The 27,615-nt window shown below is 42.7% G+C and overlaps 1 protein-coding gene across 1 annotated transcript; it reads right to left on the bottom strand.

Annotated features, from left to right (window-relative positions):
• Positions 1 to 304: 304 nt before the first annotated feature.
• Positions 305 to 26,478, bottom strand: LOC124554136 (integumentary mucin C.1-like). Its single transcript, XM_047128202.1, has 5 exons — positions 26,446 to 26,478; positions 19,734 to 20,310; positions 14,194 to 14,316; positions 10,097 to 10,312; positions 305 to 888 (listed from the first exon to the last, which is right to left on the bottom strand). The coding sequence occupies exons 2-5, from the start codon at positions 20,297 to 20,299 to the stop codon at positions 402 to 404; spliced, it is 1,392 nt and encodes a 463-aa protein (XP_046984158.1). The 5' UTR covers positions 20,300 to 20,310; positions 26,446 to 26,478; the 3' UTR covers positions 305 to 401.
• Between the last annotated feature and the right edge of the window lie 1,137 nt (positions 26,479 to 27,615).

Genomic DNA, 27,615 nt, shown 5'->3' with positions numbered 1-27,615 from the left:
GTAACAGTGATGTTGGTATGTTGCAAATTGCAATAGTCTCATGCCTTGTAGGCTGGTGCGAAATACTTTTCAGCAATGAGATATTATAGAATGGTTCTGTTCATCCATTATGAACTGTTGGCTTTAGGCAAGTTCAGTCTAGAAGTGTACTCTAGACGTTTTCTTTGAGAGAAAGGTTGCCTGTTTTTACCTGAATTACTTTATTGTTATCTGGCATTGTCTCAGTTTTGCCGCAGCATTGCTTACAGTATCTGCCTGCAGTATGCTACTTGAGGAGGGGCAAAATTAATGAGTGACAGTAGGATTGAGTTTTGGAATATTGTTTATTTAAGGATGCATATTATTAGTAGAGAAGCAGTTTCAGTTCTTTCTCTTGTGGTAAGTTTGTTGGGCTGGCTGCCTCATGACAGCATCTCTATCAGCCGCCTGTCGTCGTTCTGCCTGGCGATGTCCAACACTGTCCGCCCATTACCAGCTGCGGCCCCCGTGTCGGCCCCTGCCTCGAGCAGCGCGGCCGCCACTTCCGCTTGGCCACTGTATGCCGCCCAGTGCAGCGGCGTCCACCCATCGCTATCCCTTACATTGGGGTCGGCGTTCGCCTGCAAGAGCAGCCGCGCCACAGCGGCGCCGCCCCGCTCTGCAGCCAGGTGCAGAGGCATCATCTGCTCCCTGCTGCTCTCCCTAGCGTTCACATCCGCCCCCGCCTCCACCAGCAGCCTCGCCACCTCGACGTCACCCCTAACTGCCGCCCAGTGCAGGGCAGTCCAGCCCCACCCGCCTCTAGCCCCCACGTCGGTCCCTGCGGCAAGCAGCGCCCTCAGCTCCCCCACTAACCCCTGCACAGCCGCCTGGATCAGCCTCCTGCCTCTCTCCTCTGCAGGAAGTCTTCTGCACAAAAAACACAACACACACACGCGATAAGGAAAACTGACACACAAGGCAACACAACTGCTGTGAATACAAGTCTGTCCTGAAACAAACCTACTATATGGGGTTTGACAATAAAGTAATGACTGATTTTTCTTTGCAACATGTGTCAACCCTGCAGGCTTGTGTAGGCACAATATCTTTGACCTTGGTCAATAAGCTGCTTGTAGTCCAAGCGGCACATCAATGCAACTGCTCAGTCATGAGTTGTGCTGTAATAAGTTTACACGTGTTTGTGTCTCTCATCATGGAAATGGAACAGCATAATATTGTGCAACAGCATGCCATTTCTTTTTGCTTTAAATTGGACGAAAACGCGACGACAACTTACAGTAAGCTTCAGGCTTTTGGAGAGGAGGTTATGTCATGAGCTCAAGTTTGGCATAAAATGTTTAGTGAAGGCAAAACGAATGTTGAAGATGAATACCGCAGTCGACGACCATCGACCTCCCGGACAGATGCCAACTTGGCCAGGGTGCATGAACTAGTACGATCTAATCGGAGATTATCAGTGAAAATTATCGCAGAAAAACTGAAAATCAATCGAGAAACGGTTCATCTAATAATAACTGAAGATCTTTGTATGAGAAAGATTTGAATTCTACACGATAATGCGCCATCTCATACTGCTCTCTCAGTGCAGCAATTTTTAACCTCAAAACAAATTTCAGTACTACCACAGCCACCTTATTCACCAGATATCGCTCAGTGCGACTTTTTTCTATTTCTAAGAATTAAAACGGTGGTCAAGGTACACCATTTTCAAACAACACAAGATAACCAAAAAGCTGTGACGAGGGTCTTACATGATATTACAGAAGATGAGTTCCAGAAATGTTACCATCAATGGCAGAAGCGCTGGAAAAAGTGTGTTTATCAGAAGAGAACTACTTTGAAAGAGACAACACTAAACTTGACTGAAACAGTAAGCAAAATTATTTTTCACATCAGTCTCATTACTTTACTGTCGCATCTCGTATTGCCACTCCTACAATACAAAACAGTGCACAACCCTGCGTGCATTAAGCTACAGCAGATCTGTTCTACCGCACCTTCAAAAAAACGTTCACTCATCGTCCATTACAAATAGCGCTATACGACCTCTGAATAAATTACACTGTCACATTTTGTCACACTCATTCCTGGAAGTCACCTCCTCTGATCTCGGGATGCTACAGCTAATCAGTCGCTCTGCTCCACTACAACACAGGCTTGCTGCAGCTAATACTACCTCTCTGTCTGGAGCTTAACTACCAGAGATGACGCACTAGAAGAATCCCATCTCCTAGTTTTCAAACAGGGACTTTCCTCATAGGCAGTGAAAAAATTTCAATCGTCCTATCAGCTGATCTCTTGATGCAACCTCATCAAATACTTAAAGTTTCTGACACACACACACACACACACACACACACACACACACACACACCATTGTTCAATATATTTCAGGTATTAAAAACATCAGATTGGCAACTCCACCCACATAAAAAATTGTCTGTGTTTGTGTGTGTGTGTTTCAGGTTTAGTGTTCAAAAATGGTTCAAATGGCTCTGAGCACTATGGGACTTAACATCTTAGGTCATCAGTCCCCTAGAACTTAGAACTACTTAAACCTAACTAACCTAAGGACATCACACAACACCCAGCCATCACGAGGCAGAGAAAATCCCTGACCCCGCCGGGAATCGAACCCGAGAACCCGGGCGGGGGAAGCGAGAACGCTACCGCACGACCACGAGATGTGGGCAGGTTTAGTGTGCCTGATGGCATATGCACATGTATTTAACATGTACTATAATTCTCAAAACTTTCTGAACCACCAGAATTGTTTCACCTGCTTTGTATGCGATCGAAATAACACAGATGCTCTGCTCTCTTTTGTGTACACTCGTTTCACTATACAAAATGGTTACTGCAAGAGATCACAAAATTCAACTGCTCTGTGTGACTACCAGTTTAGAATACAAATTAACACTATGATAACACAAATACCAGAAGGCATGCTATTAGATATTACAAGGCCATTACACTTGTAAACGCAAGTTTATTACGATAAACGAAGTTTCAAAAAGCAACTTTCACCTTGAAATTGTATGGCGTACATTTTTTTTCTGTACTACGATCTCCAGATACAATGCAGCAGCTATTATTCCTGCTAACAATAACATAAAATATGATAAATATGGTTTCAGTCACAAGTGAGAAAGAGTGCCCATGTCTAAACTTGAAATGACATGACAGTCTCGTGCTGATTGGAGATTCTAACCCAGGCCTTAAACTGACAGTTAAGTAAGCACAATAAAACATTAGAAATCGTCATTTTTCACCGGTTGTGAGATGATAAACTGAAATGACGAGACGAAAAATTTCCCCTTAGCAGGATTCGATCCCTGCACCTATCGACATTGACGTCTAGTCACGTGTATACGTTACGTTTTGGTTTACTTCAATAGCAGCGGAATATGCACATGTCTGAATTCTGAATAACATGACAAAAATTTCTGTGCTGACTAGGAATCGGACGTTACACACATCGCTGTTGACTACATACAAAGACACGGTCACTATCAAATTCTTTTCCACCAGGAGCTAGAAGCGGGATGAACCTTTACAGCATTTCTTCATTGCAAATGGACATGGCACGTCGCTAGGATTCAAAAAATTGGCAGTCAAGTCATTGGGAGTAGAGTTCCAGTTACTGTGGCTAACTCACAGCTGTCTGATAATTCGCCAGATGTCGTTCACTTCGGCTCAAACCTGTGTTCTTCGGCGTCAATCAGACAGTAATTCTCGCTCGTTCACAAGTCTCCCAGATGGATTGCATTAAGTTTCGGTTTGGTTCCTACTTTCCTGTTTACTGCTCTCTACCAAGTTGTTTTCATATTTGTTGGTAGGTGACGGGTGCCGATGTTTTTCCAAATGACCTTACAGCTGTAGTGCGGATACTTTTCTACAGTCACATTTCTGCTTTCGTTTTCCGTTAAATCCACGTACATGTTCCTAACTTTTATCATATTTGACGGACGAACTCTGGTTTGAGTATAACTGAACAAGAATCAAAATTGTTCAAAATGGTAAAAGCCACTGGGGCGTGCTGTACATCTATGGGTGGGTTCAGGACAGTGCGAGTAATTTCGTCTGGTAAATGGGACTTGAGGGTCGTGGGTGTCTTCTTCCACAGCTCGTGTGTATAAAACACACGAATAGAGATTGTGACTTTCTCCCAACGTAGGTGAGATTTAATCCCCCCCCCCCCCCCCAGCTTCCGGCTGAGAGGGCCAACGTGTCGAACTTTATCTTAAAAATATGAACACGAGTTACAAAATGACCCAAAGCTGAGAGAAATCTTGCTACTATTACATGCGGTATGGGTAAAACTTGAGCCACACAGTTGATTTAAGAGATCATGTACATATTTGCAAAGTCTGCCCTTTGGATACCGTCAAGTCTTCTCGTGCTATGTTCTTTGAAGCTACCTGGCATGCTAGCAAGCATTTTCTTAGAGTTCACTGCTACAGTACGATTTATATTAGTCCAGACCGAGAACTTGGATTGAGGTCTCGCATGTTTTGCAAAGATATTCCACACCTCACATTCATGGTGCTTGATTTAGTGTTGCTCAGCTTCGCACCTGATGCAAGTTCGTATTTGCTGATGATCTGCAATGCCTTCTCCGAGTCGCCTTCACCGGTGATCACAAGACTACATCACCTGCGTATGCCCTACAGACGATATTCTGGCCGTGTGTGTGTGTGGTTGCCTGTGTGGTTGTGTGCGCATGCACCCCTCGTAGATGTTTATGGAGAGTGGCTGGTAGGGGCTCAGTGGCAATGGCCAACAGGGCCATTCACACAGGACAACCCTGCTGCACCAAATTCGTGAACTCAAATTGTCTGGTTAGCTGACCATTAATCATGATTTTCGAAGGGCAGTTCTTCAACATTCTAGAAATGATGTTGACAAAGCCCTGGGGAAAATCCGTTCTTTTCAGAAGACACTGGTGGCTCACCTTGTAGAAAGCCTTCTCGAAATCGAGACGCATTACAGCGCAATGAAACCTGGGAACATGTGCCGTATCTATGAAGTGTGTATAGTCACAAACAGTTTGGGTAACTGATCTCTCTTTACCCACACTAGTTTGATAAGAGCCAGTTACCTCAGTCATTATCAGTTTTACTCCGTGGGCAATAACTCGGAGCATAATTGAAAAAAGAAAAACAGGTAAGGAATTATTCAATGCCACACGTAATCAATGGAATTGCGTATTCAAAAAAATTGAGACGTGTGTGGTATAAGGAGGAAAATATAATTTCTAAAAAGGATGCACATTCACAGTTTCTTTAATTATTCAGCTTCGGATCAACTGCGTGATAAACTAAAATTGTGATTGAGACTTACGATGGTGACGGTACGATCTCCTCGATGGTTTTCGATCTGGAAGCCAAACAAAATGACTACTGGGCTCCTATCGCGACTAGAACCAACGGCTAATGCAGCGATCACCGCACAGAGCTGCCTGGTTGCCATTTAGCTGGCGATCCACAACCACTACTAGTGTGCTCCCACTGTGGTATATTTCGTCAATAGAGAGACGTAATGTTAGATGCGATATTAGCTATATATTGTAAGTGGAATAATATTTCTAGAATAAAGTAATAAATTTGACACCCAAGAGTTCAACCTGAAGTGAGAATCAGTCGGATTATATACCGGAAATAACAACGAAGTATCAAGTGAATTTAGCAGGACAAATCTGAAACACACTAGGACGTAAATCGACGATCACGTGGTTGGCAAATGTGTTATGCGATGTTGTCAATTCTGCATTAGTGACAGGGAGAATACGTTTGCACAGCTGATACGCTGTGAAGATGCGGAAAAGCTGTCTGCTGCAGCACTGACTGGCAGCCGAAATATGCGAATGGCGTCCCAGAGTTTCATTCGCGTTTCTGTAACTTCTATTTTGATCCGAAGCACTGTTACGAATAATATCCAGACTTACCGACTGTGAATCCTACGTCGTAAGTAAAGAGCAGAGGGAATTATTTGGATAGTCCTACTCTTCAGTAGCTATTCTGTCTATTTCTGTTTTTTGTGTCTTACATGTGCTGTAGAGATGCAGGTCATTCACCAGAAATGATTCGTTTTTTTTAACACCACCTGACACTATCTACATTATGACTTAGCTCTTTTTAATATTATTCACTTAAAGCACTTTTCCTTACAGATACATTCATTGCCATCACCTCTAACATGCAATAACCCAAATAAAAAGACAGCGTAACACCGATTAGAAAAGACGAACACCCACAAAGATTTATCATAACGCACGAATAACACACTGTTTCAAATCAGAGAAACAAATAGACCAAGAAAATCTTATCAATGACCAAAGAAAAAGCATTCAAAAAGATGTTAAGAAAATGAAACAGTCGAATGAATACTATGCAAGTTCGATAACGTAAGATAATGTGGGAGACTACATTCCTAATGGTATTTCTTACATGTAGCTGTCGTGTTCAGTAAACCAACAAAAAACCAATGAGGTATACGTGGTACTAAAACAAATGAATTGCAACTTACCATGTTAACCTTACAAAAAAAATATTCTACAGGAAAACAAAGTTCCCATAACACAAACGCCCATATATCCTCATGAGTTGGAGAGATATCTTACCCTTCCAGCGCAAAAACAGGCTTTCACTATGTGCAGCCCACAGTAATAATGAAGTTGCGTTACAGGACCACCACGAAAGTATGTATGGAATAGTAGCAATGTGTACAGACATATAACGAAATCAAGTTAACAAGTTTTTCAGTGGCCCAATTAAGTCACTACACTTGTTTCTGCATAAAAAAACTAGAAATTATGTCTGGAGAAGAAACAGCAGCGACTACGTTTTCAAATCCGTAAGTTTTTCACTTTTAGGCCTACAGTGCACTGAATCAAGATAGGAAAATACTTATGTGGAATAAGTTTTCTAAGGACTTCTTAACTGCTTGTGGGTCTGCCTGAGGGTACTTTTGTCACAGAAGAAATAAAAAATTCTTTCCAGCGAGATTTCAGCCTACATCTAACACAGTCACCCCTTTCGTGGGTCAACGCTTCACTCCTGAGCTATCGGACAACGGTGACATGTAGCTCTCTCCTTTACCCCATGATGGCCAAACTGGATAATGTTCGGTGTAAAAGGTTAAAGTGGTTGTAGCCTCAGCTTGGAACGAGCTTTCTGGACTCAGAAACATAATTTATCTAATCTATACCATCTATACTTAACAACCATTCATAGTGTTTAACGAAAATGACAGTGAAATATCAAGTGAATGTGTCACGACGATTCCCGGCTACTCCAGGATCTAAGTCGGAGGTCACAGTGTTGAAATGAAATCAATCGGAAATTTGAGGGAAGTAAAAGTAGGATGACTGCAGGAAGAATTAGAAGAGATCGAAAAGGAAAGGGACTTAGGAAGGACGCATTCAGCACATACAAAAGTCAGAACAACCTTCAGAAAAATTAAATGCAGGGATGACTACACTAAGCTTTTGTATGTCCATCCTTTTAGCAGGACATCTCTGGGACGACAGCAGTTTACTATCGTGATAAAAAAAGGAAAACATCTACAGCATCCTTAAAATGAAATAAAATCATAAGGACAGCTGTAAGTGTTTTCATTTTTTGTCACGACTACAGTAAGTGTTCGAAAAGAATTCCAGTCTTAAACGATCAGGAGAGAGCAGATGTCAGAACACAGTACGTTAAAGACCTCTGTGAGTGGGAGGAACTATCAGTGGACGTGACAGAAGAAGAGATGGAAGCCGAATTGGAAAACGTGGGGGACTGGCCATTACACTCCAAATTTCTCAAAGCTCTGGAAAACTTGCACACAAACAAGGTGGAATGGATAGTTAACATTCCTTCGGAACTTACGTGATCGTTAGGGAAGGTGTAAATCAAAGGACAATTCACGTTTGTCTTTAGAATCCATGACACAGGAGTCGTAACAGCAGACTGCCAGAAAAAGACCATCCAGACACTTCAGAAGCGAGCAAGGGTCGATAAGTGCGATAGCTTTGGCACAGTGAGCTAAAGAGCTCATGGATCCAAATTACTAACAAGAATACTTATAACATACAGAAGAATGGAAGACAAAACTGAGGACGCTAAATTTGGAGTATAGGATCGAGAGAGGCCGATCGGACCTTCGACTTGATAGTGGAAGGAAAATGTAAGGAAAATTGAGATCTTTATTGGATTTCTTGATCTTTAAATGACGTTTGACAACGTGAAATGGTGAGAAATGTACGAAACGTTTAAAAAATAGGTATAAGACATAGGGAACAGCAGGTAACGTAGAATATGTACAATAATCAACAAGGATTGGTACTCTGATTAAAGATGATTGAATACAGGGATGCAGGTAGTCTCCACAAATTTTCAGACTGAACACTAAAGAATCGTTGGTGCAACTGGAGAAACTTCCTGGAATTTAATTATAATTGAGGGTGAAAACGATTTCGTTGATAAAATTCACTGGTGATATTACTGTGTTCACTGAATGTGAGAAAGAATCACCAGAGTTGGTGACTGTAATAAATATGAATGGAAGAAAGAGGAATGTATTGGGGAGTGGCAGAAATAACACTGGTGGCAAAGTTTACGTCAGAATTAAGGACCACAAAATAGATGAATTGCAGCGATTCTGCTACCTGAGAAGCCGATTTACGCCGAGGGACAAAGCGAGGTTGTTATAAAAAGTTATGTAGCACACGAAAACAGGACATTCCTCGCAAAACAAGGCTACTGGTACCAAAGATAGGGCATAATTGGGGAATAAACATCTGAATCCAGAATGAGATTTTCACTCTGCAGCGGAGTGTGTGCTGATATGAAACTTACTGGCAGATCTAAACTGTGTGCCGGACCGAGACCCGAACTCGGGACCTTTGCCTTTCGCGGGGAAGTGCTCTACCAACTGAGCTACCCAAGCACGACTCACGCCCCGTCCTCACAGGTACTGGCAGAAGTAAAGCTGTGAGGACGGGGCGTGAGTCGTGCTTGGGTAGCTCAGATGGTAGAGCACTTCCCCGCGAAAGGCAAAGGTCCCGAGTTCGAGTCTCGGTCTGGCACACTGTTTTGATCTACCAGGATGTTTTAAACATCTGAATGTTTGTAGCACAGTAATGTATGAAAATGAATCGTGGAATAAAGGAAAAAAACAAGAATGAGATCGAAGCATCCTAAATGCGGTGCAATAGGAGCATGTCGAAATTAGGTGAACTCATAACAGAAGAACCCTGAAACGTCTCTCATGAATAGGTGAGGATAGCGATACGTGGAAAACCGTGACAAGAAGATGGGTCAGCGTAATAGATTATATGTGAAGGCATTAGGGAATAAGTGCCTTGGTACTGGAGGGTAAAAACTTTATAGGAAGACAGAGATGGTAATGCACACCACAAACGATTGTGTAATCTGGGTGCTCACAGCACTCTAAAGCTGTTGCTTGAGCAGATGGAAACATCATCTTCAGCAGGCAGAGTTCCTGATTTGCATATGTATTTTTACTGTTACTGGTTGTTACTCCATACTGCGGCAGAGTGACCAAAAGTGGTCCACACCCTGACAAGCTGAGGCTCTGCTGACATTTGCTTCTCTTTGGTTGTTACTAGCAGAAATGTCTCATTCCTGCCAACCGCCCCAAATGGTCTGACAAACATGTGTTTATCTGACCCCTGCTAGACCATTCCAATGCACCAAGAGTACTAGACGTTTATCTCTTTTGATGTAGAGAGTTACACATTCAGTGCAGTCATACTCTCTCCCTGTCACTAGTTTTTCAGTCTATGAAGTTGGCTTACATGCTTAAATTCATATTGGCATTGGTTTGTTGATTTTGATGACAGGAAATCACTGAACTGTTGACAACGACTCACTATTTTCCCTACCAAACCTCCTCTTAATTAACGTCTTTCTCATGATAGAAACTCCTAATCCTGTGGATACCGCCCAGTTACCTGACTGTATGTTCTGATTTTATTCCCAGTTCAAAACTTTGCTGATCCTCCTTAAATCCAGGCTCAGCATTTATACTTCGTCTTTCAGTATTTATATGTTATCTATCAGATAATGATCGTGTGTGTGTGTGTGTGTGTGATGAGGGAACTCACCGCATGAGAGAGACAGTGGCTTCATTAGGTGGTGGAGTTGTGGGCAGCACAGTAGCAGAAGACCTCTGGCGGGTTGTGCTCACAGTGCTACTGGTGGCGGTGGTGGTGGTGGTGGTGGTGCTGATGGCAGCTGTGGTGGTGGTGCTGGTGGTGGTGGTGGTGGCGGCGGCAGTGGCGGTGGTGGTGGTGGACCCCAGCTGTGTAGCAGCTGGTGGGCTGCACACACAGAGAGGGGCACAGTGTGAACAGGCTCCTCAGGGCGGCTCACTGCAGCCAGCGCTGCTGAGGGATCGTCCACACACACGCGCACACACACACACACACACACACACACACAAACACAGAACTCACGCCGACAGTGGGACTAGCGGACTAGACAGTGCAGACGACTTGCTAGTGACATAATCACATTCACCACCTGAGTTCCCCACAGCAGTTTATCACAATGCCGCACAACAGGTAGTTCAAAAGCGAGCTTGAACGAAATGTACATACAGTGCCCTACACTTACACATAACTTAATTACAGAGTTACTGGGCAGGTCAGCTCAGATACTATCGTCCTCAAAAGTATCCAAACGACCTGAGTTGTGTTCTGCCCATTTGTATGAAACCCACGTAACTTAGCTGACTTCCGGTTCATCTGCTCCCTTTCTGATATTGTTGATTTGCTATTCATAATAAACGCTCTAGTACTAAGTGGGTACCAATCCCTGATGTGTTGCATCTGAGACCAATACAGATCAAACAATGTTCATCAGGTACAGGCATTCATGTGTGTCTTTCTTTATAGCTGTTATAATGGTAACAATCAGTCAAATAGTAAGGACAAGCGACATTTCAAAACTCTGGAAAGTACCATGATTAACACTTCAAGTTGCTAATAAATATCTTTATTCAACAACCAATTTTGAAATATGTATCACCTATAGGACAGCACCTCCAGAAAAAATTACAAGATGTTTGGCTTATCATGTACTACCATTACTGAAGTGTCCTCAGTGGGATTTGCTCATCAGTTAGCAGCAGGTTCTCTCCACACCGCACCCTCTGTAAGAAGCCCCCTGCTCCGTTCCAACTCCTGTTGTTAATGGCGGCGTTACTGCATGTCTACACTCTGTATTCTGTGATATTCGTATGTGGGTCTGGCCTTTCAGAAGGTTAAGGAAGAAGGCAGTGGCATACTTGGTAATGACCTGAAGGTACTGGAAAATTCCAGCTGTATTATATCATGTCCAGACAGAGAACCTGATGAATTGTTTGATCCAGGAGTAGATGCTGATTCAGAGCACAATTTAGTCATGCTGTTGAGTAAACTGAAGCTTAAGAGAATTGTCAGGAAGAATCTGTGTAAATAAATTGTATACTGAAGTACTGAGGAAAACAATGGTTATTTTTAATTCTATGAGGCTGTACATAAATCGACAATGAATGCCAAATTTTGAATTTCAGGTGAACAGCAAATGATGTCTCTCAAAACGCCAAACATTAATGTTGAAGAGACTAATGTTGGTGCAAGGAAAGCGAAAGCGACTCTGAAGAAATCTTAGCATATATATATATATATATATATATATATATATATATATATATATATATATATATGATGACTGATGATAGAAAGCAGTACAACAATAGACAGGGAAAGCCAAGAATACAGTATTGCAGTTCGCTAAATAATGTCACTGTAAGTCTGAGGTGCGATAAAGTAGAATGTCTGTAGAAAGGATTAGATTAAGTAAGTAAAAAGTGATCATAGGATGGACAGATTCGGCATTCGTAAAAGCCTAAAGATCCTTCAGTGAAATTGTATACAACGATAAAAACACTAAGAGTTGGCAAAGAATTCCACTGTTAAATGCAGAGGAGAGAAAGAGAGAGAGAGAGAGAGAGATCAGATGGCTGAAAACAGTACACTGTGCTCCTCCATGAGGGAATGAACTATCGGATGACACGATATTAGCATAAATGAAGGTCAAGCATTGGAAAACATAGAGGATTGGCCATTTGACTCAAAGTTTAACAAAGCTCTAGAAGTCTTGCACAGAAATAAAGCAGAATGGTTAGAGAACATTCCTTCAGAATTTATATGGTGCTTGTGGAAGGCTGCAGTCAAACGACTATTCAACTTGATCTGTAGAATCTATACGACTAGAGACATACCACCAAACTTCAAGAACAATATCATCTGCACACTCCAGATGCGACAAAGGGCTGATAAATGCGATAGCTTTTGCACAATGAGTTAACAACTCATGAATCCAAATTGCTGATAAGATTAATATACAGAAGAATGGAAGGAGGAAACTGAGGACCTGTCACAGGACGATAAGTTTACATTTATCAAAGATATTGGCTCCAGAGAGGCAGATTTGACCTTGCACTTTATAAGGGAAGCAAAGGTCTAAGGAAAATCATGGAACCTTCACTGGATTAGCCTAGCTTTCAAAAGAGTGACAATGTAAAGTAATGTGACACACGTGAAATTCTCAAAAATACGTGTGAGATATAGAGGGCAAGCAGATTATATAAATTACTGTATGTACACTAATGCACAAGGAACAGTAAAAATTGAAGAAAGAAGTATTATGATTAAAAAGGTGCAATATAAGGATTAAGGTAGTATCCTCAGCTGTTCAAACTGTACATCAAGGAATCGTTTGTGGAATTGAATTTAAGTAATTTCAGGGTGAAGGATTTCACTGATAAAATTCACTGGTGATATTACCATGTTCTCGAAAGTGAGGAAGAATTACCAGAGCTGTTGAATGCAGTAAACAGTAGGTTGAGCACATAGTTACGATTTAAACAAAAGAAAGACAGAAGTATTTGGGAGTAGCAGAAATAACATCAATGACAAACTTACAATCAAAATATAGTGGCCACAAAGTGAAGGAATTTAAGTGATTCTGCCACCAGGGAAGCAGATTTACACAGAAGGGCAAAGCGAGATTGTTATAAGAAGTAATGTCGCACACGAAAACAGATCGTTACAGGAAAAACACGGCTATTGCTTCAATTTGGGGCGCAGTATCTGAGAATGTGCATTAGGAGCACAGTAATGTACGGAAATGAATCATCGATGATGGGAGATACAGGAAGAGAAGAGAACTGGAGCATTCAAAATGGGTGGAAGAGAAGGATGTTGAGAATTAGGTGAACTGATAAGAAAGGAACTGTGGAACGTAGGATATATCTGAAGACATCAGGGAATAAACGCCATGGTACTGGTGGGAGCAGCAGAGAGCAAAAACTGTAGAGGAAGACAAAGTTTGGACTACATCCAACAAATAACTTAAGACTTTGGATGCAGATGCTGCTCTGTGGTGAAGAGGGCGACCCTGCACCCTCTCTTCCCAGAAATAAATGAGTGTATCTCAGCCCTCTAAATGTGTTGACAGACAGAAATATGATCTACAGTAGGCAGAGTTTATGCTTTGCATGTCTGTTGTTACTTTGACTACCTGTTTCACCAAAATAAAGTGTTGCAAACATGTTGGTTGTAGCCCTGAGGAGCGTAGGCAGAACAGGCCACCTCAGCAGACTGTTGCTTTTGTTTTCATTCTTGAACAGAATGATTCTTGTTACTAGCACAAACTTAATCCAGAGGTCTAGGATCCTTTCTCCTTTTTTATTTCTACCAACAACCTTAAATTGTCTCATAAATCTGTCTTTACTCGCCCCTTGCTACAGCATTCCTATACTCCATGATTTTTAGATGTTTATATCTTTTTAAATACATTGTTATGCATAAAGTGCTCTCATAATCCCTCTCTGTGACTGGATTTTCTGTGTGTGACGTCGCCTTAAATGCCAGAGATATTGTAGGATTGGTTTACTGATTCTGACGGGAATATATCACTGAAATGTTCACAATAGATTTTAGATTGCCCATTCTCTCATAATACAACTTCCTCATTCCGTGGATACCACCCCATTATACATCTGACCATATGTTATGATTTCCTTTCCATTTCATGTTGCTAACCCTCACTAATCTAGACTGAAGCTTTACATTTCCTTTTTTAGTCTTTCTACCTTCTGAACAATGTAGTGCTAATGTGTTTGTGCGTGTGTGTGTGTAGTGAGGGAACTCACCGCGTGCGAGAGACAGTGACTTGTCCAGGTGGAGGAGGCGTGGGTGGTGCAGCAGCAGCAGGTGGCTGGCTGGGTGTGCTGGACGTGGTGGTGGCGGCAGTGGTGATGGTGGCGGCTGGTGCGCTGCACATACAGAGAGAGGCAGAGTGAGAGCTGGCTGGTGTGTCCACATGGGGATGTGACATGGCTTACTGCAGCCAGCCCAGATGAGGGACCATCCACACACAGGCCACCAACAGACGACATGTGCCGAACACTGTGATAGCAGTCCAGTTAATACAAATGAATTGTCGGTGAGCTAATGACATTCAGATGCGCCACCTGAACTCCCTACAGCAGCTGAACACACCACCATACAACAGGTAGTTCCACGCACAGGCATAAGGTACATACAGAATTACTGGACAGGTCAGCTCAGGCACCCTTGAAATTATCCAAACGACCTGAATTCCACTCCACCTGTTTAGTATACACCCATATGAAACGTCCCCTTAGAAAAATTATACAGGACTGTGCTTAAACTGACACACAATATTTTTAGCACAACGCAATCTGACTTTCAAAAATCCCTACAAAAGAATGGCCCTGACTAACATTAAACTATACCTTTCAGAAATCACTTACCTCACAAAAATCTTCATTACTCGAACTACTGCAATACAGCGAGCGCCACTACTGCCAGCTAAATAAAAGATTCAAACTACGGAAGGCACTAACTACTGTAGGGATAGTTAGCAAATGAAAGATATTAATAGAGAACAAACAATGTATTTACCTTAATAGTCGTAATATATATAGCAGTTCATGACAAATTACAAAACTCCCCCATCTCTCTCCCCATATCCACCACTGCTGGCGGCTCACCTCCAACTGTGCAACGCTATGCGCTGTTCACAGCCAGCTGCCTAACACTACAATGGCGAGTATTACAACAATGCAAAGCAGCCACAGACTGCACACAACACAGCCAGTGATTTTCATACAGAGGTGGCGTTACCAATAAGAAAACCTAAACAGCCTACTTACATAGCCACATGCTCCCCACAAAAAATTTTACAAATTGTTTTGGGCAGTGGCCAATAATGATTTGAAAAAATTTTTCATAATTACAATAACAAAGAAATCAAATGCACACACTTATTGATAGAATGTTGGTCAAAAGCTAAAATTTTCTCACAGTCCATAAAGACAGTCCTAATCGTACATAACAGTAGAATAGCAGTGTTTTTCTCAAAGTCTGAGCAGTAAAAGAAAATGCACACGGAAGTAGTGGATTTCCATGCAGTCTTGAAGAAGTAGCGTTGTCCTTCCAACAGAAAGACAGTGCTGACTCTTGACATGCTGACAGATAATGGGCCACAACAGAGCAAACCCACAGCAGAGTCATTCGACGTTTTTAAGAATATTGGTAGGTAGGTCATCACAGAGTAGACCCACTGTAGTCCTGGTAGAGAGTATGGTATTGGTGGGCCACCAGAGGTGCAGACCCACTGTAGTCCTTGTAGAAATAATGGTATTATGAAACGTCCCCTTAGAAAAATTATATAGGACTGTGCTTAAACTGACACACAATATTTTTAGCGCAACGCAATCTGACTTTCAAAAATCCCTACAAAAGAATGGTCCTGACTAACATTAAACTATACCTTTCAGAAATCACTTACCTCACAAAAATCTTCATTACTCGAACTACTGCAATACAGCGAGCGCCACTACTGCCAGCTAAATAAAAGATTCAAACTACGGAAGGCACTAACTACTGTAGGGATAGTTAGCAAATGAAAGATATTAATAGAGAACAAACAATGTATTTACCTTAATAGTCATAATATATATAGCAGTTCATAACAAATTACAAAACTCCCCCACCTCTCTCCCCACATCCACCACTGCTGGCGGCTCACCTCCAACTGCGCAACGCTACGCGCTGTTCACAGCCAGCTGCCTAACACTACAATGGCGAGTATTACAACAATGCAAAGCAGCCACAGACTGCACACAGCACAGCCAGTGCTTTTTATACAGAGTTGGCGTTACCAATAAGAAAACCTAAACAGCCTACTTACACATATAGTGTTACTGTCTTGCAGTCCCTCTGCTCTCTTTTCTGGTATGGGCGTTTCATGGTTCAAATTGGTTACTGCAAGAGGCCACTTGGGGAAATTGATCTGTAAGGCTGTCAGTCCACAATCAGACCCATATCACAATAACGTCAATGCCAGAAAAAATATTATTATTAGATTACAGTAAACTCAAGTTTATTGCAATAAATAACATTTCAGAAACTAACTTACAGCTTGAAATTACGTGACGAAGACGTTTGTATATACTGACATCCTGGACTCAGATCGAACAACCATTGTCTCTGTTAACTAAATACCAAAGATATTAAATATCGTTTCAGCCACAGGTAAGCCAGTGTGCACATGCTGCAACATTGAAATCTTCCATTGACGTTCCATAAAGTTTTGGGTGTATGGAAATTTGAACCCAGCACCTAATGGGATTGTTAACTAAGAACAATAATACGTTATATATCCAAATATTACGTTGTTAGCGAGATGACAACCTGAAACGGCGAGACAAATAATTTTGTTCCTTTACTGGAATTGAATCCAGCACCTATCATTGTTTTCTAGCCACAAATACACGTTGAACATCTGCTTAGTTCACCTGTAGCGATATGTGCACATGTCTGAACTGGATATAAGATACCGAAAAGTTCTGTGTGACTGGGGGAATCTAAGCCTGCACACAGCATCTTTAATCACTGCACACAAGGAGACATTGATTGTCGATTTCTGTTTCGTCAGTCGCTAGGAGTGACATGTTTTAACCTGAAATCATGCCTTGAAATGTCGGGTATGTGGCGAAGTCGAAACCAACACCAACCGTCGTTGTTGACAAGACATGCACAGACAATAAGAATCATAATTACTTTTCTCTTTTCGTTTGATGTGCACATACTAACCGGCCGGAGTGGCCATGCGGTTCTAGGCGCTGCAGTCTGGAACCGAGCAACCGCTACGGTCGCAAGTTCGAATCCTGCCTCGGGCATGGATGTGTGTGCTGTCCTTAGGTTAGTTAGGTTTAATTAGTTCTACGTTCTACACGACTGATGACCTCAGAAGTTAAGTCGCATAGTGCTCAGATTTGAACCATTTGCATATACTACTAGTTCAAATGACAAGATGAAAACCTTTGCATCCAGCCACGATTACGAAACATGCTAATTACTATGGGCATACCGCTTGGAAGGATTTCTTAACGCAAAACACTTTCGTCACACCAGATGCGTGATGCTACATTCTGAGAACTCACATTAACCTTTGATTGTACATTTTTTGACAGGGCCAAACAATTTCCTTGTATGAAGTTAAGGCCCAGTGGTTCAGTTACCCTCCAGCACATCCTGATTTACGTTTTCCCTATATTTCCTTAAATCGATGGACGCAAATACCGAGACCTTTCCTTTGAAAGGGAACTATCAGTTTCCTTCCTCGAGTTTGGGAGCTGTAAATTCTGCTTTGACCATAATGGTCTTGCAGTCAATAGGACTTTAAACCCCCAAGTTACTCCTTTCTTTCTTCCTAAGCGTTCCCTATTGAATTCAAGTGTTGCACGAAGATTAGACGGTCGCATTTCATCATATTTGCCAGTAATTGATTGGACCGTACTCGTAAACTGCCTAATCAAAACAATCCTAGTCAAAATGACAAAACTGTTTTCTGATGTGAATTCTTCGCTGCACTTACCACATACACGCACAAAATGTTTCGTGCAGCGTTTTTAAATATTAATCCCTATAACCTTCAAATGTACAACTTTCAATACATCACTGCAAAAACAGTTAATAACTCCAAATAAAAAAAATGACGATCGATGAACGTACTTGTAGATCCCTGTATGACAACACATCAAACAAATTCTCTATGGTCTTATGAATAAATCTACTTGTTTCGGTTAATTATGCTCTTTAGGCCACATGCATCAATGTTGAGTGCTATGTGAGAAAAAATTAAGCACTTTCCTGAGCAGTTGCATGATACTTTCTTTAGGTCTCTTTCCACTCCCCTACAGCCTTTGGTAAATTTTTCCACATCGAATTTATCCAGAGGGATCACCTATGCTACATAAGCTACATTTACTGAAGATATGCCTCGTCTTTGCCAAGATGAATGGTGTAAATAATAACAGAATAATAATGAACGACCTCTTCAAAAAACTATTATATTCGATAAACAAAGCTGCGTTGCAGCTTAATACCACCTCATTGTAAGAAATAAATTCCTTTTTGAAATTGTAATTAAAGTACGACACTTCCAGAATAACAATGGACCCAGTGCCTGAACACAATAATGACTGTGTATGAATGATGTCCTTATAAACCAAATACACCTATTCTATTTGTAAAAATATAAACCTCTAACACAAAAATAAAGCACTGTAAAATAATTAACTACTCTTGACACGATGACACACTATTGCAGCTGTAAATGTGACAAAACTATCTTGAGAACTTTCTGGAAATTTGACTGATTTTGGTCACCAAGTTTATTTTGTATGATCCAGTGTTAGTGTAACCATTAACTCGTACAAGATTACATCTTCTCAGCTGGGAGACAACACTTCCTGCAGAGATTTCTGCATCATACCATAATGCCAATAGTGCAGCTGATTGTTATGTGATTTTATTTCAGCGACTACAAAATCAAGTCGAAAGTACTCATTTCACTATTGGAGCAATCGTCATGTACAGTTACAGCGCATGTATTTGAGCTTGAGATGTTGAAAATGTTGGCGCTGACCTGGGAGAGACAAAGCAGTAGTAGTGAGGTGTGAGTAGCGATTACTCAAGCAGTCGAACTGTTCTGTAGTTCGCTACCTTACTCGAGGTGTCGGTCAGAAGTGACATAGTTGGTCGCCATGTTTATTCAACGTCACACTATTCAATGGTGCCTCATTGTCATCAGCCACAGAGGCACTGAACTACTTTAAACGCTACTTCATGAGAACAGGCTTACAGAGACTTATACAGGATGCACAAATCACTGTGCTAGAGCCTGTGCTGGCAAATACAGCTTTGTGTCAGCAGCAGAATGGCTCATGCTGTATTCACACAGTGAATGTAGCCTTTTCTTCCGACACTTGACGCCAAAATCTAAAGAACCACTTTTTTACACATTGTTAGACAGAATAATGTCTACAAATTGGTTGTTTGATGATTTTTCTTAGATAACGTACCTGTCAATGAACTGGACTCAGTTTAGGGACTCAATAAACCTGCTAAAGGATGACAATGGCAGCCATTTCCTGATGGCTCAGAATGTTGTCTATGACTGTGTATTTTCCTTACACATCTAAGGAAACTCAGTTGCAAAAATTATAGACTTGTAAATACACACACACACACAGATACACACACACACACACACACACACACACACACATATATATATATATATATATATATATATATATATATATATATATATATCCAGAATTGAAAGACACAAATGAGTGGGTTATCTCATATTTACCTGGTTCGTGGTGGTGGATCATACAGCAACCGGCTCACTTTGATCAAGTCTTTTGGTTGATGAAGCATCGCATCTGTCCACCCCTGAGTGGCCATCACCTCGTGGGTACGAGTCTTAATAAATTCGATGGCGGTGCGCCTGAGGTCACTGCAGGAGTGGCGGACTGCGAGGACGGCTGCGGCTGCCGCGGTCTCAACAGTCAGCTGAGCGGCCACCTGCCTCTCACACTCCGCCTTCAGCCCCGACACCCCGTACTTATCCGCTGCGGCCAGCAGCTGGGGGGCCGCGCCGGGCAGCTGGGGGGCCTGCAGGGTGTACAGGTACGAGACCAGCTGCCTCAGCACCGGGCCCCCCACGTCTGGGATCCTCACCGCGCCGCTGCTGGCCTCGAGGGTGTCGTGGGCGAACATGGCGGCGAACACAGGGCTCCTGTCCGCCAGGACGGCCCTGTGCGCCAACAGCCGCGTGTCGCCCGCCGTCAGCGTCACCACAGCGCAGTCCCCGGCGTCCAGCAGGTCCCCCAGGTCCACGGCCGCCGTCTCCGTGATATCCTTAATTGCTTCCATTGTGGCCGATTCTGAAACACGGCATCACGGAGAAGCCCTTTCACCTTACAGGCAACTATCGATACTTCTGCGAGCGATAGGCAGACTGGTCTTGAGAGACAGTGAAGTGGTCAGTCACCAACCAGTTGCAGTACCGTCATATCCTTGCTGTGTGAGACTCATGCCATTGCTGAATAGCCACAAATCTTTAATAATGCCATTTTAAATAGTTACTTTTTTCGTTCAGCACATTTTATTTGCACAACAAGCCTCAGAAGGGGCGGAGGCATCATTTCCATTATTTTCTCTACAAGGCGATTTTACTTGATCAGGAAATCGTTCGAAGTGGACATCTACCAAAATACTAAGAAGGTTGTCGAGAACTGTAGCAGTACTTTATTGAAAGAGATATTCCCTACACTTCTCCTGTTATTCAAGAAAACATTATTTTATGGCTGGAATCTGTATTATTCGTCATTTAACCAATAGTTGTGCGTGTATCCTTGCAGGAGTTGTTTCACACAGGGGATCAACCATCTACTAAAACCTGAAGGGTTTTTCTGGGAAACATTATCTATGGGAAGCTGGCCTACTCAGCCTGCAACTCATTCTCAACGCCTCTCAAATAGTCGAACACAACAACATCCGACAACAACACAGAGCACAATATGTCGGAGCCAGCCACAGAGAATGTGCTTTCCCTTCAACTAACACGTACACAATCATTTTGTAGCTGAAACCACGATAACTCGGCATTGCAGATGGTAATGGTAACAGTAGATAACACCCGATGATACAGTTTCTCAACTACGAGATCTGATTTTCGCTGAAGAAGTTCAGAGTTCGCGCTTATACTGACTGTGTAGACTGTGTGCATTAGATGCCGAGACTGGGCCTTTGAATTAGATGGGAAATCACTATCTGTTTATTGGATTTACATTATTTTATTAGTAAAAGTCGCCGAAGAATCCATTTTAAAACAGGCATTCGAAATAGTTATGTAGAAGTCGAGAATTAACATGGACCAGCCATTCGAAATAGTTCTGTAGAAGTAGAGAATTAACATGGACCAGGCATCGACAATGTTTCTACTGATCTTCTCAGGGTGCGAGCAATGAAAGTGAAAGGTTGGCTCTACATTCTTATGTGTTAAATCAGTGAACGAGGAACACTGTCCACGAATCTTGAAAGAGACATTTGGATTTCCATCCATAGAAAGAAGAATGAATTGAAAAGGGAAAAGTTAGTGAACGTGTAAGCTAGTTGTCCAGCCAGCGGAAATAGTAACTTTATTTCCTTAAAAAGGTGAAGCCACATTTCAAGAAACTCACTTCGGATAAAAAAAAGTGCGGGGTTGGTGGTATTTACACTGACCAGAGACACGCCACGCTGCCATCACACTGCTCCAGCGACAGCCGGGTACCTCCAGACTGGAGGACAGCGGCCGCCAAAAGCGGCCACGCCCTCAACACAACCGAAAGTGTTCATCCGTGACTGTTTAAATGTCGATAGACGTGGAGATCTGGAGGGTGGGGGGGGGGGCGGAGGAGCAATCAATACTGAAACACTGCCGCCGAAGCCTCACAGATGCAGCAGGGTCATACCTGCACCACATCATCAGGGTGCAAGAAGCTATGTAGCTGTGAGCGAGGTAGCTGTTCAGGTGGATGAACAAATGTCATCTTGACAGAGAATGATAAATACCTTATGTCCGTAGTTTTGCCTACTTGACTACACCAACATTCGAAACAAAAGTGTGTGAATTTTACCCACACAACCACATGACTTTGTGCTTTTAGTTTAAAACGTCGACCCCTTAACCGCCACCTACAGCTGCAGACAAAACATAAACCCAGGAGGAATGTTAGTTCCCTTATCTGTTGAGACATAAAGGGGTCCTGGAAACAATAACAGGTGAATCTGTGAATGGGAAAAGAACCAGAGGAACACATCGGCTGGAATGAGAGAGTCATGGTGATTGGAGATTCACTGTCAAACAATCTCTGGACAGCACATTATAAAATATAGCAAATTGTTTCTGTCTGTGTCAGATCACTCGTTCTTCAAGACAGCCATAAGGATCTAGCAAACTTGCGACTGGTGAAAATTTTCTGACTCAGCATCTCACAGTTTCCAGTAATGTGGTACGCCTGCTCAGGAACAATAGTGCTGTAATGCAGGTCCCAGTTCACTGACTGAACGTCAGAACGTGTGGTATAGTGCACTGGAGGTAATATTAGCTCTATTAGCATGGGACGTTCGCATTTAATGTGATGTTGGACTAATTTCCATATCAGATAGTTGTAACACACATACATTACACACAGATGAAAATACTTCTGAGACATGATTAGTAGGTATTATACAAGATTCTAACTTTGTTGTCCATCTTGTGTGACACCCTTCAGAGAGCCAAAGTCATACCACATGACAGGTTTGTTTATGTTTGACATTTTCTTTTTTCTACACTTGTACAACTAATGCTTTGATCTGGGACTGTGGTTATACTAACAGAAACGACATATATTGAGAGGCACCCACATGCCTTGCTCATACTGTGGCATCAAGCAGTCAGGCCTGCAAGATGAGTGGTCTGCCAAGCGAGTGGATTCATTCTTATCTGTCGAGTAACATGAACTCTAGTACTCACAATAAAGATACAAATTATCCTCCTGTATGAATAATGCGCAACGGAAACGCTCATCTGACTATCAGCAATTTACAGAACTCTGACTGTTCACTACGGACTGGCGATACCACATTTTCTTTTTTTTTTTTTTATTTAACGGCTTTTATCAACATGTGGTCATCGGAATAATATGAGTGGTGCACACATTAAAATTCTGGATATCATGACAACATGCAATTCGAAGGAAAAGTCCACCAATCTTTTTCTTTTCACTATCTTATTTATTCCGATAAATTCTATAACCTAAACACACAAATTCTATAACCTACAACAATAACACATGAGAAATTCCGCCCAGTGGGCATGGCTTTACATTGGTGATTCTCTATCTTATGGTCTCGTAATTATTCAACGCTACAGTGCACTTTCTGGATGGGATGGTGGATCTTTTATTGTTTCTCACACTTCGACTCTCACAATCATAATCACGAAACTTCCCTCCAGACCGAGCAGTACGAAAGGAACACGCATAACCCACTACCTCTGAAACTACCTTGCTACTCTCCCATGCAAACTACACATACTTAAATTACATGACATACTCCACACTACAACATGAAATACTACATAGGGAATAGTCACAACATTATCACTTTCAGCTTTCCCACTTCAATTAATATTTATCCCAGTTTCACACGACACTGCCCCACTTCGTAATTCTACTTTCCCACTATGAACTCTGGAGATATATGCACGTCTTCCTGTGCAATGCAAGCCAAGTGGCGTTGCTGGATAGACGGCTGACTCACCTTGTTTCTCTCTCAGAGTGTTGTAGTTTGAATTAAGCGTCACACGGAAACATATCTCGCAAAGTAATATTAAGAACACATTCATCACACACACGAGTCCTCAACTGATACCATGGACGAGTACTTCTCTTTATCCTTTGTCTCATACACAGATTGAGACTCACACAGTACTCACCACGTGGAAGTACTCGCCTCTAATTTCAAGTCCTGCACACGCTATTTCTTAAATATTTCAACTTATAGTACACACGCTATTAATTCAGCTTAACTTAAGCACACGGAAGTATTTCAACTTATTGCTACACATGGTTTCATTGTGACCGTTGGTCACTTCCGAAGATTACTACGATCCCATTAATATTACCTGCCGGACTTTAATTATCCCCACAAAAGTTCCTGAAATAGAGAAATTATTATTTCAAACTACTCTTAAATATTCCACATGCATACCATGTCTCCACTCTTTTGTCTTTACGGAGCACAACTAAGACAGGTCTTAACAGCACAAGATCCAGCGGCAGAGTGCTGAAACATGACCGTTCTTCAGGTCATCTCGCACCTCTGTCGAGGTGGGGGAAGACCATGCTACCGTATTGGTCTGCCACATTTCAGGCGCTCAGAGCTCAGGTAAGTTTCATCTCTTTGGTCCCACCAAAGGTGGCCAAAGGATCGTCTCAAAGATGATCATATATTCACATTCACTATCTGCGGTTAGCAGACGACCATACATCCATTCATTTCACAGATCTCACCAAACTGGATGTAGGGATTCACTTTGTGTGAGTGCACATGTGATCAATTAAATAAATAAATTGTCATTCTTTCCCACACTGGTATCCGGCTTCGCTGTATTAATTGAAATTGAGTTATTTTACAAAAAAATGTGTTGTTCTGACAAAAATAATGAAGTATGTTGTACCTATTTTCAATGTCAGGCGGTACTGTACCCTTTCAATACGTCTGAAACATGGGAAGGTTTGCAAGTGGTTAAACTTATAGACTGATTGTCAGTTTTCTTATAGTTTTGGTGTTACATTTCTAATGTTCTGTAGTGTGTGTCATTCTACAGTCCAGACGTATTCCGACAATCTATGTAACTCAAATTTGTTTTTCTTGGGAATCCTGAAAACAAGCATGTAATTGAAAAAAGTCAGCATTTGTGGCGTGTGTTACCGCTTTTCCCGTTTATATCACCCCAGCCCGTGCGAATCATCAACTGTAAAACGATAAAAGTATCTAGTTTTACATACAAATTTCTCGTGCATGCCTTACAATCCATTCCAGAAAATTTATGAGACAGTGCTGAAAAGCAACATCTCCGTATATTTCCATCTGTTCTCAACATCGGCTGAGGTATCACACATCATACGTGTCACTCGGTCGACTTCCCCGCTTCGCTGACGCATGTAACAACCGTCTGCCGCTAGAGGGCTCTGATTCGTGGCGTGTGACACGACGCTGTGCAACCTAGCTACGTTAGTGCGTGAGAAACAGTGTGGCGCCAGTAATTCAGTTTCGGACCGTAGAAGAGTCCGTCCACACGCGGAGAACCGTATCCTCCAGTGCGATGCTGCCAGACCTCACACAGGCGCTGCGACATCGGCGACCATCCGACGCCTTTGTTTCACTCCGTACAGCCCCCACTTTGTTCCATTCGATTTTCACCTGTTCGTGAAATTTAAAGAAACGCCGTCGAGCACTTCACTCTGATAGTTATGTTTGGTGATGAAGTTTTGTTGTGTTGGGCGCACAACTGCGCGGTCGTCATCGCACATACAAAGTCCCAGTATTTCACACAGTCCAATTTCTTTACTTAGCCACTGTCACGAATGATAATGATGATGACGAAATTATGAGGACAACACAAACACACTCCCCAGGCAGTGAAAATCCTCAACCTGGTCGGGAATCGAACACGGAACCCCATGATCCAGAGGCAGCAATGCTAGCCACTAGACCACGAGCTGCAGACTCTGGTAGTGGGGAAGCAGTGCGTGGGGAGGTGAGGTTGTGGGCTCGTCAACAAAGTCAAACATTCTACAGTGACAGCACCGAGAAACTGGTGTCTTGTCGGGACAAACGAGTTGGTCGCAAGCGTGGTCGTGTCGATTCAAATGGCTCTGAGCACTATGGGACTTAACACTGTGATCATTAGTCCCCTAGAACTTAGAACTACTTAAACCTAACTAACCTAAGGACATCACACACATCCATGCCCGAGGCAGGATTCGAACCTGCGACCGTAGCTGTCGCGCGGCTCCGGACTGAGCGCCTAGAACCGCTAGACCACCGCGGCCGGCTCGTGTCGATTAATAGATATGTAGAATGTGAATGAACTTGATTTACTTAAAGTGCTTTAAGAGTTTTCGGATAAGAAAAATTCGGTGGCATTACTTTACAGCTAGCACAAATATTTGCAATCTCAAATTTTACTTTCACGTTAGTGTTCATGCGTTTTATTAAAATATTAATAAATACGTTGTCTGGAGTATTATTCCGGTTTTTTCGCTGCGTGACATATAAAATGAACAAAAGTAAAATGATTGGACGTAGAGCCTCGACCCAAGACCTGTGGATAATCGCTCTGAACTCTTTCTGGTGCGCCAGCCGCTAGCTGGGAGTTTTGCTGACATAGATGACTCATTCCTCGCCCGACCCGCGCCAAAAAACCTAACGTTTGCTAAACGCTTGGCGTTCTGCAGCCCCCATTTAGTAGCGCCGCTACTCACCCTGTAGAGTGTAGGCGGACCGGAGCAGAGTGACGTCAGACGAGGGAGCGCCGTCGGCAGCGCAGGTGGCGGCAGCCGCTCTTATACACCTGCTGCGGCCGGCGCGTGACGTCTCCCGCGGGCGGCGCCTGCCGGCTTATCTGCCGCATTCGATGTCACACGTGTCACCTGCCGCGTGAGCGCGCTTGCGCAATCCGCCCGTCCGTTCGCAGACAAATGTTTTATTCCCCTGGGATCTGATATGTCGCAATGCACTCGGTAACTCGTTTAAATTCGATAATCCGTAATTGAAAATTTTGTCGCATTTTCAGTTTGAACGACGTCAAACGGTAACTTTTGGCACTGGATGAAGAATGGCCGCGATTGTACCACAAATGATAGTCGGTCAGTTGTCTTTGATTCCAGTCTGACGGACTAAACAGGTCACATGTATTTCGCAACTATGTAGCAGTTTTTGACATAAAATTAATTACTCTGGCACTGCCTGCTAATGAAATTGCAACAGAAGCAGGAATATCAATTAACAATACTTGCTGTGGATACTACAGCGTAATACCGAGGATGCACGATTAAGTTTTGTAGGTGATTCGGGGTATACAGGGTGCGACATTCAGTACTCAAAGCTGCCATCTCTGGCATCAACAGTCGCTCTAATATGGCTGCCCATCAAGCTGAACCGGGCTCAGACGACAAATACACGTATGTGCCTCCATGCTGCTTCAGGTGTCTGCCAGAGGCCACCATACTGGCTGCCAAGTGGTGGCGTCCCTGCCTCCCAGCAACAAGCCACCAGAGGTCTCCACTGGCTGAGGGATCTGGAGAATGGACTGACCAGGGAGACTGTCCAGCGCCCTCTGTATGGCGGCATGTCAGGGAGGCACTGTCAGCATGTGGTCTTGCGTTATCTCGTCGGAAAACAGTATTACGTAGACCTCAAAAGTTGGGCACATCAGTCAGCCTTAGCACATCAGAAATGTACCCAGCAACATCTATGTTATAGGTTAAGTGAACTAGATTGTTTCACGTACCAAATGGCACCCCATACCACCACCTCTGGTGGTAGGCCTTCATGCTGATGACAAATGCAGCCTGGATACGTTTATTTCCTATTTAGCGACCACACGCAGATATGTCCACCGTCATACGGTACACAGAAAAGGAACTGATCTC

The sequence above is a fragment of the Schistocerca americana genome, chromosome 11 (assembly GCF_021461395.2).
Source record: "Schistocerca americana isolate TAMUIC-IGC-003095 chromosome 11, iqSchAmer2.1, whole genome shotgun sequence".
Taxonomy (NCBI): Eukaryota; Metazoa; Arthropoda; class Insecta; order Orthoptera; family Acrididae; genus Schistocerca; species Schistocerca americana.
Note: the sequence above shows the minus strand (reverse complement) of the source record. Positions and strands in the feature narration are given on the sequence as shown.

What these genes read in the sequence shown, in the direction of transcription:
- LOC124554136 (XM_047128202.1), bottom strand. Translation starts at nt 20,299, where the DNA reads ATGGAAGCAATTAAGGATATCACGGAGACGGCGGCCGTGGACCTGGGG. An exon ending in GATCCACCACCACGAACCAG is followed by an intron (nt 14,317 to 19,733) that starts GTAAATATGAGA and finishes CTGTATGTGCAG; the next exon opens with CGCACCAGCCGCCACCATCA. An exon ending in GTCACTGTCTCTCGCACGCG is followed by an intron (nt 10,313 to 14,193) that starts GTGAGTTCCCTC and finishes CTGTGTGTGCAG; the next exon opens with CCCACCAGCTGCTACACAGC.